Source organism: Dysidea avara, chromosome 7 (genome assembly GCF_963678975.1).
Source record: "Dysidea avara chromosome 7, odDysAvar1.4, whole genome shotgun sequence".
NCBI classification, from domain to species: Eukaryota; Metazoa; Porifera; class Demospongiae; order Dictyoceratida; family Dysideidae; genus Dysidea; species Dysidea avara.
In genome coordinates this window covers 2,144,025-2,158,107 of record NC_089278.1, presented here as the reverse complement: position 1 = coordinate 2,158,107, position 14,083 = coordinate 2,144,025, and the positions used below count along the sequence as shown (strand labels likewise).

At 37.8% G+C, this 14,083-nt stretch overlaps 1 protein-coding gene across 3 annotated transcripts; it reads right to left on the bottom strand.

The window, feature by feature from the left end:
- Positions 1 to 1,608: 1,608 nt before the first annotated feature.
- On the bottom strand, positions 1,609 to 13,749 carry LOC136261611 (phenylalanine-4-hydroxylase-like). 3 transcript variants are annotated; one of them, XM_066055636.1, is made up of 11 exons: positions 13,636 to 13,749; positions 13,477 to 13,588; positions 9,862 to 10,045; positions 9,274 to 9,362; positions 9,156 to 9,223; positions 8,820 to 8,870; positions 8,592 to 8,690; positions 8,278 to 8,530; positions 5,746 to 5,898; positions 1,912 to 2,045; positions 1,609 to 1,823 (listed from the first exon to the last, which is right to left on the bottom strand). In XM_066055636.1, the coding sequence occupies exons 2-11, from the start codon at positions 13,576 to 13,578 to the stop codon at positions 1,667 to 1,669; spliced, it is 1,290 nt and encodes a 429-aa protein (XP_065911708.1). In that variant the 5' UTR covers positions 13,579 to 13,588; positions 13,636 to 13,749; the 3' UTR covers positions 1,609 to 1,666. The 3 variants fall into 3 exon arrangements, with proteins under 3 accessions (XP_065911708.1, XP_065911709.1, XP_065911710.1); XM_066055637.1 differs by having other exon boundaries at positions 1,912 to 2,032; XM_066055638.1 differs by lacking the exons at positions 1,609 to 1,823; positions 1,912 to 2,045 and adding an exon at positions 5,184 to 5,285.
- Positions 13,750 to 14,083: the final 334 nt, after the last annotated feature.

Here is a 14,083-nt window from a genome sequence, read left to right as displayed (position 1 = left end):
TCAATTATTGCAGTGGGTAGGTTGTTCCATTCATTAATGTGTTTGAGTAGAAGCTCTGTTGATACGTTAAAATAAGGTTGATGAATTTGGAATAATGAAGTATTGGGGGTGGTGTGTCTTGTTGGGTGGAGATAGTGATGTGGGATTTCGAGAGCATAGTCATCCTCGGTCATTGTGTAAAATTTTAAATAGTGTTTGTAATCTTGTTATCATGTGCCTTATTTATCATTATTATGACATCATCCAAGGTTTCACCATTATTCCATCATCTCAGTGGATTATACAGAGGCATAGCTGCATAGAGGAAAAGAGGCTGAAGAATATAACCCCAATGTCTGAGGGAAGGAGCCCTTTCACTTCCAAGAGCAGCAGGATACACAGTTATGTGTATCTTTAGTACATGATGAACTCAGCCCATCTTGCTAGAGTATCACTGATCAGGTCCCTTGTTTCTTTTGGGTATTGGCAGGCGCTCATTCCTGTGACACCTTACATGTCATGGCCAGAATTGCATTGTAACTAATTAACTCAGGGGTCTGAAATTTCCAATGATTTTTGGAAGGTTTAATTAATGCTGGATTGATCACCTTCAAAATGGCCATAGAACTGATGGAAAATTATGCTAAAAATTGCACATATTTTCTAGAATGAAGATTTCTTCATATTTCAAAAAGATTTTCAGAATTGACCTACGACTGAGATTTAAACTCAGGTGAGGCAAATAGTGATAGTCCACACTACATGTACTGCTACATGTGTATGGTTGGAACTACAGCAGCATCCAACAAGGTATGAGTGGAGATTTGACAAGCTGAGACCAATAATGGGCCTTGTTAGTTGGCTGTTAGCTGGTGAAGGATGAGGTAACCTTTTGTCCTAACTTTGTCACCACTACCACAAGATCACAGAGACTTCATGATTATGATCCTGCTAACCATTTAAGATTTCAGAATCCTTGTGATTTTGTATCCTTAGATTGTTTCATACGTAGCAGGCAGGTTACAGCTGTGTTACTTTGGAATAAAATTCCTGCAGATTTATTATTACGTGGAGAGAGGGACTATACTTAAATATGTACAAAGACCTTTTACAGTAATAATGACTGTACGTCTGTATGTATTTAGTTGTTGAGTAGGAGGTTCACTGTAAAAAAATGCTGCACATGTGAAATTTAAGCTATATACCCATAATTGCATGGGTTTACCATATTAGCATGTACATCCCTATTGATTTAGCTGTACTCATCCTACCCAGGCATGTACATGCATGCAAGCTTTACATGGGTCAACTATAGCTATAAGTTACAACACAATGGTCTGAAATTTGTTTTGTTATGAAGCCAGTCATTTTTTCAAAAGCTGTAAGGTTGCATGGTGGATGCAAGTCATTCTGTATACATGAATGACACAGTTGCCAAATAATTACATTGGTCAGACAGGTACATGACTTTACAGCTAGATTTCACACATTTACAAGCATATTAGCTTGACTCTGGTTCAACTACACCAACAAAATAAGCATCCAATCATATATATATATATATATATAGAGAGACCATCTATTTAGTCCATAAACAAGTTGCACACTAACATAACCGGCTGCATGATGTATTTGATAAAGTGGCATATTGTATAATAAATTATACTGAAAATTTAAGAACAAATATTTAAATAGCTTTTTGTACTGCCTTTTGTAACAGTTCTACATCAGCTTGAATATCACTAGCCAGTTTATTAACAGATAACTGGTCCAGTTCTTCCACACTCTGTGTATAAGGATTGTAACGAAGCACAAATGGTTTTGGGATGGTGGCTGCATAAGACCTACATAATAAATTTGACACAAAACACCACAATCACACTGGAATTATAAACATATTTTCCCTTGCATGCAAAGTAAACATCAGCTTACTTTAGTTTCTCTTGAGCACTTGCAAAACTGTCAGCAAGAAAGTACAATGGTTGCAGTTCCAACATGGGATAGTCTTGTAACACAATTTTTTCAGGTTCAAATGGCAGCACAGTTGGCTTATCTGTGAGAAAATACTATATGAGAAATATAAAATATATTTTTTGGTCTTATACATATATCTTTCTATGATACAGTATATAGTAGTCCTAATCATTGACCAGAAAACAACCTCAAAATACCTTTGCAGCACCTATGTAGGTATAATCAAACCTTAATGTGCCTTCATGAGCCTCAAACATTTCCGATAAATTGCTATGAAAAAATATAGTGGCATTTTTTACTGACTGGCATCATGAAATTACTTTTGTCTTACTTGCAGAAGGTATTGATTGATATGTGGTAGCGAATCGATAGCTTTGTATGTTGCCTTAAAATTAAATGGAAATTACCCTATAATTTTCATACCACAGCCCCAACAGTTGAAGCAAGAATATACAATGGGGTAAATACTCTAGGTTGAAGTAAGCAGATTAATTCTTACATATATCATTCTCCATGTGTAACTGTGTAATGGGGAAAACGTAGGAGATAGCTATGTAAAACAACTACTGCTTGTACAGGGCTGCATGTTTTGTCACATAATTTAAGCCTCATGTATCTGGTACCATTCTTGGACATTGTAGAAGTTCACTAACCACAAGTAATGTAACAAAGAGTTAACAAACAAAATGAACCCTACAAACAAGTATGGATCGTTACAACAAAAAGTGCTTAAGCATGGAGGATGCTCATCTGAAGTTTAATTCCCACAATAAACCATCATGGCTAAAATATGGGTCATTCCATGTCAAATCAACAAGGAATTTAGGGTCACCTCTCAGATTTTGACGAAACTTGGTGTGTTTGTAGTAACTATGGTGCTTATTACTCATACAAATTTTTAGCTCCCTACATCCCAAAGTTTCTGATTTATGACCACAAATATTTTGAATATTTCATGAAAAATTGGTCCTTCTCTAGTCACAAAATCAACTTTAACTTTGTACTGTGTAAATATTTTAAAACATAATTTTCACTGATGGGGAAGATTGTTGATTGACCTTTCCAGTGATCCCTATATTATGGGATATCTACTTAATTATGGTTCAAAAGTACTGTATTAAAAACTTTAATCCTCTATATTTCAAAAAATGCTTCTTCAAATTTTTCCATAAATAATGATTGGGTCATGGTCTATGTTTGAAAATTTTTTTGTGGTGGGACCATAATGGGCTCAAGAGATATAGTGAATTATGTTATGGTATGCAGTGAAGTTTGGTAGCCTATTATTGCTGTATGGGAGTGTATATACCTCACTTGCAACAAGACAAGTTTGTCTTACAGAGTGAAGGTGTCTAGGTACAGAGTAACCTGTATTAGTGACCACCTGTATTGAAAGACCACCTATGTGCTGCAGTTAATTTATACTTCTTTAATTGGATATTAATGTATAGTACCAAAGCATCAACTTTTTCTAGCAAATCCCAAAATGGTCCATATTAGACAAGTGGACTGTAAATGAGATCACCATGCATACATAAACATGTGAATGCTGTATCAATGGTTCAGGGAATAGAAGAGTTACACTGTATACAGTAGATGCATTACTTGTACCCAGGGTTTTTTTATATTATGAACACTTGCTTGTACCTCAGTGTGTGATTTATAGTACTGTGTTAATTATAGTACTGTAATTACTAAAGAATTTTGCATTCACACTTTGAAGATCAGTACTGGCAAATGTCAAATACACATGAAAGTGTGGTTAACATGTTTACCTCCTGCATGAGTATGTGCATAAATTTATGACTTGATCTTCAAAGTGGTCATAAATGCAAAGTAATTTAGTATTAATTTCACACATTGAGGTGCAAGTAATGCATGTATATAGTAAAACCCCTCCATTGCTAGGACTACAAGTTAAAGGAAAAATTAGGAATTTTAAGTTCGATTAGGGATCATAGAAAAAAAAAGTAGGGAAACAAGGGAGGTCGCCTACACCTGCAGATATACTAGCGAACATTTAATCTCTAATCCAGTCTTGGGGTATAGGGATTAAATGTTCGCTAGCACATCAGCAGGTGTAGGCGACCTCCCTTGTTTCCCTACTTATTTTTTCTATGATCCATAATCGAACTTAAAATTCATAATTTTTCCTTTAACTTGTTTGTTTACTTTTGTTTGTAACATTATTATGACTGATGAACCCACGCATACCACATCAAAATAAAGGATGGCACCTGAATTGTTGTTTTCATCTGAATGTGCACCCCAGCTATCAAAAACTGCTTCGAAAGTGCAGTGGCCAATACACTTCGCTTTCAGCTATGTTTGGCCCGTTACACTGCGCTACAGATGAAAAATAGTAGAAGAAGTGCCTCTGCAACAATCCAGTCACCATGAAAATACGACGATTCGCGTGCCCCCAACTATCAATTACTGTCTTGAAAGTGCAGCAGCCATTATGCTTCATTTTCAGCTATGCCGGTTCAGCCCATTACACAGCGTTACAAATGAAGAACAGTGTTAGAACCGTCTCTGCAATCAGTCCAGTCACCATGGAAAACACAGACAATTCTCGTTTACAGATGTACTGTAGGGAAGCCATACACCGCGCTACCGCGAATCAACACCTTGGGCTGTGGCAAAAAGAAATGGGACACAAAGGAGGACAGAGGCATATCCATGATGTGTGCTGCGGTATGCCAAAAGGCACGTCTCGGGACAAAGCAATGTCGAACAGTGAAAAATCAAACCCATAGCCTTAGCCGTTATCGAGTTACGCTTGCCTGAACGCATCAGACAGGCAGGCAGGCATGCAGGCAGGCAGGCAGGCAGGCAGGCAGGCAGGCAGGCAGGCAGGCAGGCAGGCAGGCAGGCAGGCAGGCAGGCAGGCAGGCAGGCAGGCAGGCAGGCAGGCAGGCAGGCAGGCAGGCAGGCAGGCAGGCAGGCAGGCAGGCAGGCAGGCAGGCAGGCAGGCAGTAGAAAATTCCGTTAAATATATATATATATTTTAATCATAACAATTTATTGGAAGCCTTTAGGATCATACTGAAGGCACTTTTGGGCTTGGTTATACTTAACCAATACTGCCAAGGTCAGGATGGAGTTGTGAAGCTGGTTTTAGGGTGAATTTTTTGGCTAGGAAAACCCAAATCTCAATGATCCCTAATATACAGTACTACTGTACTGTATGATAATAAAGTGCTCATATTACAAAACCACAGAAGTACCTTGGTCCAAATGTATGTGCACCACTAGAGTGGGAGTATAGACAGACATCCTGGTTATCAAGGTGTCCAGGTATCCCTTTTGAGGAGTTTTGTTGTGTGTACCTATGCAGCCACATACGCAACATAAATAGGGCTAAGTCCACTACAGTGGGATTCAACTTAATAAAGAAGGTATTACTGAAGAGATGGTACAACATTCACATGAGGACGACCAATTTTTCATGAAATATTCCAAATATTTGTGGTCATAAATCAGAAACTATGGATGTATGGAGCTAAAAATTTGCATGAGAGATAAGCACCATAATTACTACAAACACACCAAGTTTCGTCAAAATCCGAGAGGTGACCCTAAATTCCTTGTTGATTAGACATGGAATGACCCATATGGATTAAATATGCACTACAAGTAATGGTGCCCCAGGTTATTGCCATGATCCCTCTTCCTCATTTTTGTAACACTTGTTCTAGGTATAATCAACAACAACATTATACTACATAAGTTATATTACATAAAGCAACAACTTTATAGTACACAATTATAATGACGACAATGCATTACCTGTATCTCTTCAACAGAGCCCAACAATCCTGCACCATAAGCTTTCCTCTCTCCATTCTCATTGCACACACCAAACTCCATTGTAAACCAGTAAAATGTAGCCAATTTTTTAATATAATCATCAGGTGCCCCTAAACTTGCTAATCCAATTTCCTACACAGTTGACACCATAAAAGTACGATTATATACAAATTTCCTTTAATTTACACACTAGACACTAAAACATGTTATCATACAGTGTACATATCATACTATATACCATATAGCCGGAAACTTTGGCGAATTTGCCACGATAGGATTTTGGCGAGAATAAAGTTTGGCGAAAATGTTGAACTACTACAGATTTGTATTGGAGAAATGATTTGGCAGATTTTAGTTTGCCGAAACATCGTTCACTTGCCCAATTCGCCAAACTTTCCAGCTATACGGTACAGAGTTCTGTTCAACTACTCTAATAGGACATACGCCTACTCTAATAAAACATTCACCTAATGAAGAAATAGTCTAATAGAGCAGTCACTTATACTCAAGGGTTTGGATAATCGAGATTTGGGTAATTGAGGTACTACCATATTAGGAATCATGGAGGTTTGCAATTTCTTACATTTGACCAGAGACCAGTTGCAGCCTCACAATACCTTCCTGGTGCCTTGGTAACGTTTAGATAAATAGAGCCTTCAGTGTGACCCAAAACACACAAAATTTGCTAACTGACTGACTGACATGCCTTCAGACTAGTGCGTTACACATTGCTTCAACCCAACAGGTACCTTTTGGCCCACCACAGTACATCCCATTTCTTTTTGCTGGCAGTGCAAGGTCTTGATTAGTGGTAGCATGTATGACTTCCCCATGCTGACTCATGTTTATAACAGTAGTTGTCTGGATTTTCCATAGTGAATGGATAGAATGCAGAGGTGCTGCTTGTACTGTTCTTATTTTGTAATGTTGTGTAACGGGTTGAATATAACCATATACTAGTGGACATTAATTTTAATCCCTACTTCAGTTCCATGATCCCCAACTAAACTTAAAATTCTTAACTTTCCTGTATTAGTAAATGCACATAATATTTATGCTATGTTTCTCACTACACACTAGGGCTGAAACAGATATCCGTATTATCCGGATATCCGGATAATAATTTACTATCCGGATAGTACTTTGAAGCCAAGCGGATAGTAATAACTTAAAGCCATTTATCTGTCCAACTTTCTCATCACCAGATGAATCAATTTTCATCATGGAGAGTTAGCTAAACTAGATTATGTGAAGTTAACAGCAACCTGGTAAGTTAATCAGTTTGCTCGCGACCACGCCCATCGCTAAATTACGAAGCGAGGCTGTGAATGTTATACTGAAGAAGTTGTAACAGAATAGTTATTGCCTTACAAAGAGTTCTTTACGACTAGTTGTACCTGGAAAAAGTCTTGTAGCAACTGCTACATCTTGTATTCATGTTTTCTCCAGCTGCCAATCTTGTTACAGACGGTGCAAAGTAACACTGTAACATTACCACAAACCTTTTACTATCATGTTAATGTTTGTTTGCTTCTAGTACTAGTAAAACAAGGATGTTTAAAATAAACTATAAAATGTTTCTATAGCAAGTGACGATGTCACTATCCGTAGGATATCCGGATAGGTTTTGTTCAGGATATCCGGATAGTAAAAGTTGCTATCCGTTTCAGCCCTACTACACACTAAAATTAATGTTAAGAAAGACATTAAAACCATACAAGGGTGGACCCTGGAGGGGAACACCCAGACTAAGATGTAAGTGATTCAGTGATAACAACATTCACAATATCTCACAGTTGAGTGTACATATAGATCTTCTCTGTTCATTTTAAAGGTTGAGTAGGAACTGATTCCTATTAGAGTATTGGCTGCTTTATTAGAGCATCTCTTTTTGTATTGCCTGAGAGGGATGTGAGGAGGATGCCTGCCACTTGTTTAAATTGTTAGCATCAATACAGCATGCATTGCATAGCACCCATAAGAGTGCTCCATAGGAAAAATACTGAAACTTCCCTGCATCTGAATAGACAAGCAAGGGATGGTCATGTCCAAAAGCTGAGGTGTCCATCCAGGTCATTGGCTTGCCATGTTAACAAACACGGAGGGTCATGGTATATGAAGCCATAGATGTACAGTGTATTATTTCTATTGCCAGTACTTTCACACTAAAATATTGGCTCCATTAGAGGTGTTTAAAAACAGTTTATTTTACCACATTTTGAAGATTTTTTGATTGCATCTAATATCTGAAATACTTCCATATGATTTAAGCAAAAATGAAGATTCTGAATGCACTTGTATGGTTTCCTGGCCAGCTAGAAATAGGCTTATAACTCAGCTTTAAAGTTTTAAAACATGCCCTTAGCCAATGAGTTTGATGTGGCACCGTATCTCAAATGATTTGGTATACCTTACTCAACTTCCACAGAAAATTTGGTGCTTTTATCACAAAGTGAACAATTTCATCAAAATTTGTTGCTTAGCTGCTCTACTATGATGTTATAGATATACCTGAGAGAAACTAGCAAAAGTAGGATCAGCAAGCAATGGCACATGTCCTATCATCTCATGACAGACATCAGGTTCAGGTGTGTAGAATGGCTTGGAGGAGTGCCGGATGTACTGGGTACAAGGAAACACACGGAATGCTAGTGCTGATAAGAAGTCACGTGATGTCCACAGGCCAGCTGCTGGCCGAAGCTGAAAACCACTACACTTTTTAAGGTACTTTGAAACTGTCTCTAACTGGGGAATACTATCTTCACTGTAAAACAAACAAAAACAATCATACACAAAATGAGCTATAAACTTATCACTTGGCTCACCAAAACCCACAATTCTTTACAAGCTGAAGAAAGCTTTGATTATACTGCTGACAAGCATTAGTAGGGTGCAGCTTAGTAAGTCCCTGGAATATCAGTCTCCTTTAAATACAGAATTTGCACATACAATATAAGACATCTTCTCATCATATGTGCTATTATTATCTTTACTGTATAACACTCAGTGTACATGATCTCTATTACCATGGTTACATACAACAACATCCTTACCATGTCTGAATCTCTTCTGTAGTGTATTCCACAGTGGGAATAGGTTGACCCCTACATTACAGACCAATACATTAAATCAGACAAGTACACCTTTGTCTGCACATTTTATTGTCAAGCACATTAAGCACAAGTTTAACTTAACACACATGAATAGCGATCAATATGCCATGCTAGGTAAATATACTGCTGTGTGTGTGACAGTTATCGTGCACAAATTATGTATATAATTGATTCTCATCAACAACTACTGCCAGATAATCCAATTTTCAATTCATCGGCCATAAAATAGACAGCCCCTTTTATTACAACATTAACAGCAAAATTACAAACACATACTGCTTGTAGTTGAATGCAATATTAGCAATCTCTTTCCTTCGTTTACAGTACACAGGATCCTTAACTCCCTATAACAACATGTATTACAATATACACAATATATTATCTTAGTTCTTACAGGATGATCGGAGCCGAGGTCCTCACCATAGTCTATCACTTGTGTGGCAAATTCATCCAAATCATAAATTGTATGTGGAAACCAAATAACTAAATAAAAAAAGATTTGTACTCAAGTGGTTCAGAAGACACAGACACTATGATAACACAGACAAGAATGGATTGTCACAGAGCAACAGATACAGTTGATGGTGGAGGTAAGCTACAAAAACTAAAGTCTGTAGCATTATTCATAATGCATGCTCGTCTAGTTAGTTAGCCATTCACTTGGCTACATATTTAGTTATGGTCGGTCAGTAAAAAGACATGTAGAAGCTTGCTAAAAGCAATTTGGGTTACTTTGAACGCATATTTTGGCTTGATTATACCTACATAACAATTCATCTTGAAGGGAATACAAGGATGCTTTTGTTGGTATTGGTAAGAAAACACAGGCCAAGGGTTGTAGCCTTCAAATAAACTAGCTAAGTCAAACAGTCAGGATGTAAAATATAGTAACTGTACATAATTTCAAGCAACTAAACAACAGTATTACAGCAAGACATGCATCACACCTTTAACAATTGAGATCTTTGTAAATTCAATTTACCTTCATCTTTAGTGGTATTGTTTTGTTCCACACTAACAGAAGTCACTAATGGTTTCAGTAATTCTAATAGGTTATCAATTTTCTCTTGGGAACATCCACTACAGCTGGTGTAGAAGTCGTATTCCTTTCCAGGGTTGTTATTGGATGGTCGAGACTCAATGTGTGTCAAATTCATATCAGCAATCTGAGAAAAGCAAGTCACAACATAGCAATTACAACAAACTTAAAAAGCAATACACATTATCAATCATAAATAGCAACAAAACTAAAAACTAAGGAGCTATTCTAGCAGGATAACATGGAATTTCTGTTTTCTGGATGAGACCCATAGGCAGGGGGCTTGCAAGTACAGATCGAGATTCTCTAATAGAACAGTCACTTGGAAAATCTGTGAATGGCTGTACTTAACTCCCTCAGAGCTCCAGACCAAGGCCGGCTCAGCAGGGTGGGCCAGGTGGGCCATGGCCCACCCAATAATTCCTGCCTCAATATTTTAACCATAACCATAGCAAACCAGCTTAATTATGCTGGCGCCTGGTTTCCAATCGTCACTGAAGCGGCTGGCCATGTTTCTCCTTGTAACAGCTGCTGTTGACACTGTTTGTCATAGCTGTAGACTAGTTGTTGTAGGAGGCCGTTCACTTATTTAGGACAGGCGTTTATGGCAATATTCAGGCATTTAATTAGGGCCTCAACATACGTGACAACACGTATCGTCATTGAGGTGGACAAGATTCATGGTTACTGAGTTTAGCTTCCTTCATTATGATGATAAAGAACTGTTTGCCACACTTGCCACAGGTAGAGGAAAATCCATAGCTTATAAGTTATACAACAAGGTTTTTGTAGCTAAGTTTAATATTAACTGGTTGATTTACCAACATTGCATTGCCGGCAGCTTTCAACAAAATGGAAAGATGGACTGGTAATAATTTTAAGCTGGATACTAGCTAGCTATAAGAATACTGATTACGTTTAACAAATTTTCTGTTGAAATTATCATAATTTTCATTCTCAAGCACCTAAATTTCAAAAAAATTCCTGGGGGGCATGCCCCCAGACCCCCCTAGAGGGCAAAATGCAAAGAATGAAGTGTGCAGCGACTTTTACACCTGTCAAGAATATAACAGTTTGGCCCACCCAATGTTAAAAAAGTGAGCCGGCCCTGCTCCAGACCGGATATCATCCATATTGGTTGCATGCTTTAAACTGCACCACAAAAATTTCATGTAAACGCCCCTGACAAGACTAACAGAGACTACTCCAACAGTTCATCATCATCTTGCTGTACTTTCAATAAAACAAAAATCACCCTACCATGCCATACGATCGAAACAAGACATTTTATATTTGATGATCAATACATAGCAGTTTATATCCAACTGGTACCAGATGTCACATAAACTTTCCAAATCAGTAGGGAAAACACCTAATGCCATATATAGTCTATGAAAACAGTCAAAGAGTTTCTGTGAGGAATATAAAATGAATAGAGTTCTCTTAGGACTTTGGCAAGTTAATCAGTTGAAAGTTTTTTAAAGAGTCTCAAATTGTTGGTACTACTAAATATATAATTGTTATAGTAGACTAGTCACTGATGGTAAATTTCATACATCAATTTGCAAATCAATCGTAGGCCACACCAAGGCTGAGGTTTCAACAATATTTTAGTTCCACTTCAGTTTGGGATTACATGCTGCATGATTGTAATCCATTCATGCACACGCTGTATTGTCACATGTAGTTGCGAATGTAACAGTTTTCAGACTGCAAGACCACTGAGTCCTGCAGACCTTCAGCAATATATGTATGTTGTACACAAATAGATAATATCAATATCCAATATCTTATCATTAATTTGTTTGCTATTAAGTCTATTGTATAGACACTAGTGTTTGTGTATCTTTTTGTTCAGTATCCACATCACAGTGATGCAACCACATTACCATAACAAGTTAAATTGCACATGTGAGATTTTAATGCACTAGATTCATTTGTTATCACCCAGTTAACCTGACATGTGAATTCTAAGAAAACAGATAAATTGTCTAGCTATCCCAACACTACCAGGGATACTACAAGTGCCTCAAATAGTTTAGTGAGAAGGCTTTAAGCATGTGAATATAGGGATCATGTGTCACCATAATATATCAGGTGTATCGACATTACATATATACTTGTGTATGGAATTATTGAAGTACATGTGATAGAATATTGAAGTAGTTCTTTTGTCTGTCTGAAGAAAATCTGACATGCATGAGCAATCATACTGCTTTGTAAATATTTGTAATATTGTAATAATGCATCGATACTTTCAAATCAAATCCTCCCTCTAGTATAATAATTCGTATGATAAACAATTCAAAGGGTTTCATAACTCTGCAACAAGATGCTTTAGATTGTGGTGACCTTGTAATAAACTTTTAAGAAAAAATAAGGTTTAGTTTATAAAGGCAGTTGGTCCGCAAGAGCCACCAAACTCAGTATTCATGATTTCAAAACTCGGCCCAACAAATTATGTGGGGTTTCCTAGCTAAGAAGCAAGCACTACATTATCCTTGTCAAACAGTATGGTAGTACTGTTTAGTAGGGCCCTCCCCTACCTCCCTGCCTAAAGTGACAGGAAAAAAGTCGCATCTAAAAGTGATAGAAATATCACACGCGACAAAAATCACCTGTACAAAAATAATCTTACTGGAAAGAAAACACTTGCAGGTAGTGGATATTGATAAGCTAAAACTTTAATTTTGGTCTGCCTGGCCTGCCTACCTGACCACACTTGCAAGGCTAGAGCCCAAACGAACTAGTACACAGCCACCATTTTACACCACAACAACAAACTCAAGGCCATCCCCCTCCACTATTATTAACTCTTGATTATATGGTCATCTTCTTCATGCCAGGAAACCATTCCAGGTGTTAATTTTCTGTATCAACACTTTAATTTGAGTGTGATTAGCTGCCACATGCAGGTCCCTAGTGGGATAGCATTCACTGAATGTTATAGCTACTAATTACAGCAGTAAGAATTGTATATTGATGCCTGAGTATTGCAATACAATGTCGATGTACTATCAATATAGGGTCCCATCTATGTACGATCATCCCATAATTATTATCCTTATAGGGAAAAAACAAACAAAAAAAAACAAATAATGAATAACCTCCCGATGTCAGATAGGTAGTATGTGATGTCACATAGCTACTATGATCTCATTGGCTGTAATGCACCTATCAATCAGTATTAGGGATTTGATCCAATTTGATCTTTAAAATTGTCCCAGTAGTGGAGAATTCGACCATCCAAATTTTTTTAGCACCTCGACTTAACAGGCTACGCTCCTGCAAGAAGAACCTGTTTAGTTCCCAAGGTACACTCTGGGTGGGGATGTAGTGACGCTCGTCGTGTACCCACGGGTCGGGAATTTGATTTGAAAAAGTCAAATCCCCACCTTTCCCCCACAGGGATGATAATTAGGTTAGGTAATCCTAAGGCTGCAGCACAAACCTTCAGTGCTGGGCGGCACTGTAAATAATAATGAGTGCATAACTACGTTGCCAGGTTGTTATGGCGGGTAACACCTGTCAACTATCTAACTGTGCCTTCTGGCTTACTTGAAACTGTTGTAACGCTTCCAAGAGTGCTCCTTTCTTGTCTACCAGGGAGAAAATGATAGAAATATCATTGTCTGATGTGTGCACGAGCTCCGTTTCCATTCCCAATGCACTGTAAAAACGGTTCAAGGTATCCAACAAAATATTTGAATGTTCTACCTCTACACTACAGAGTAAGTGATTATCCTTCCTTAAATCAAAGAGCACGTTATCTGATGCATAGATATTTTACCCCCTATATGTCTGACCGAGTGTCTGATGCAACAGCCAGACGGGCCCGCGCTAATGGCATAAAATTAGCGCAAGCCCGGATGTACGTGTTTAGCACGTGATGCACACACGTATGTCACGCCAGCGCCGGGTTTCTGCGCATATATAGGTCGAAACTCCTAGGTTTGTATGCAGAGTTTTATATTTCTATACCACCCTGCCAGAAATGCAAATTACCAGGGCAACATTCACTGACCATGTATAGCTATCCATGAGGCTTATAATACTACTTCTACTATCCATGATCAAGATACTGACAGCAGTCACGTAGCTAGGTTGAGCCTTTTTGGGCAACCTAATGCATAAATAAATAATAAAAATAGTAGGTTATTGAATT

Bases quoted from the DNA above. Each gene is read 5' to 3' on its own strand.
- LOC136261611 (XM_066055636.1), bottom strand. From the start codon at position 13,578: ATGGAAACGGAGCTCGTGCACACATCAGACAATGATATTTCTATCATT. The intron at 8,871-9,155 runs GTATGTGTTTGT...TCTGTAATGTAG, and splicing joins ATTGCATTCAACTACAAGCA to GGGTCAACCTATTCCCACTG. The intron at 8,691-8,819 runs GTAAGGATGTTG...CTGTATTTAAAG, and splicing joins ACAGAAGAGATTCAGACATG to GAGACTGATATTCCAGGGAC.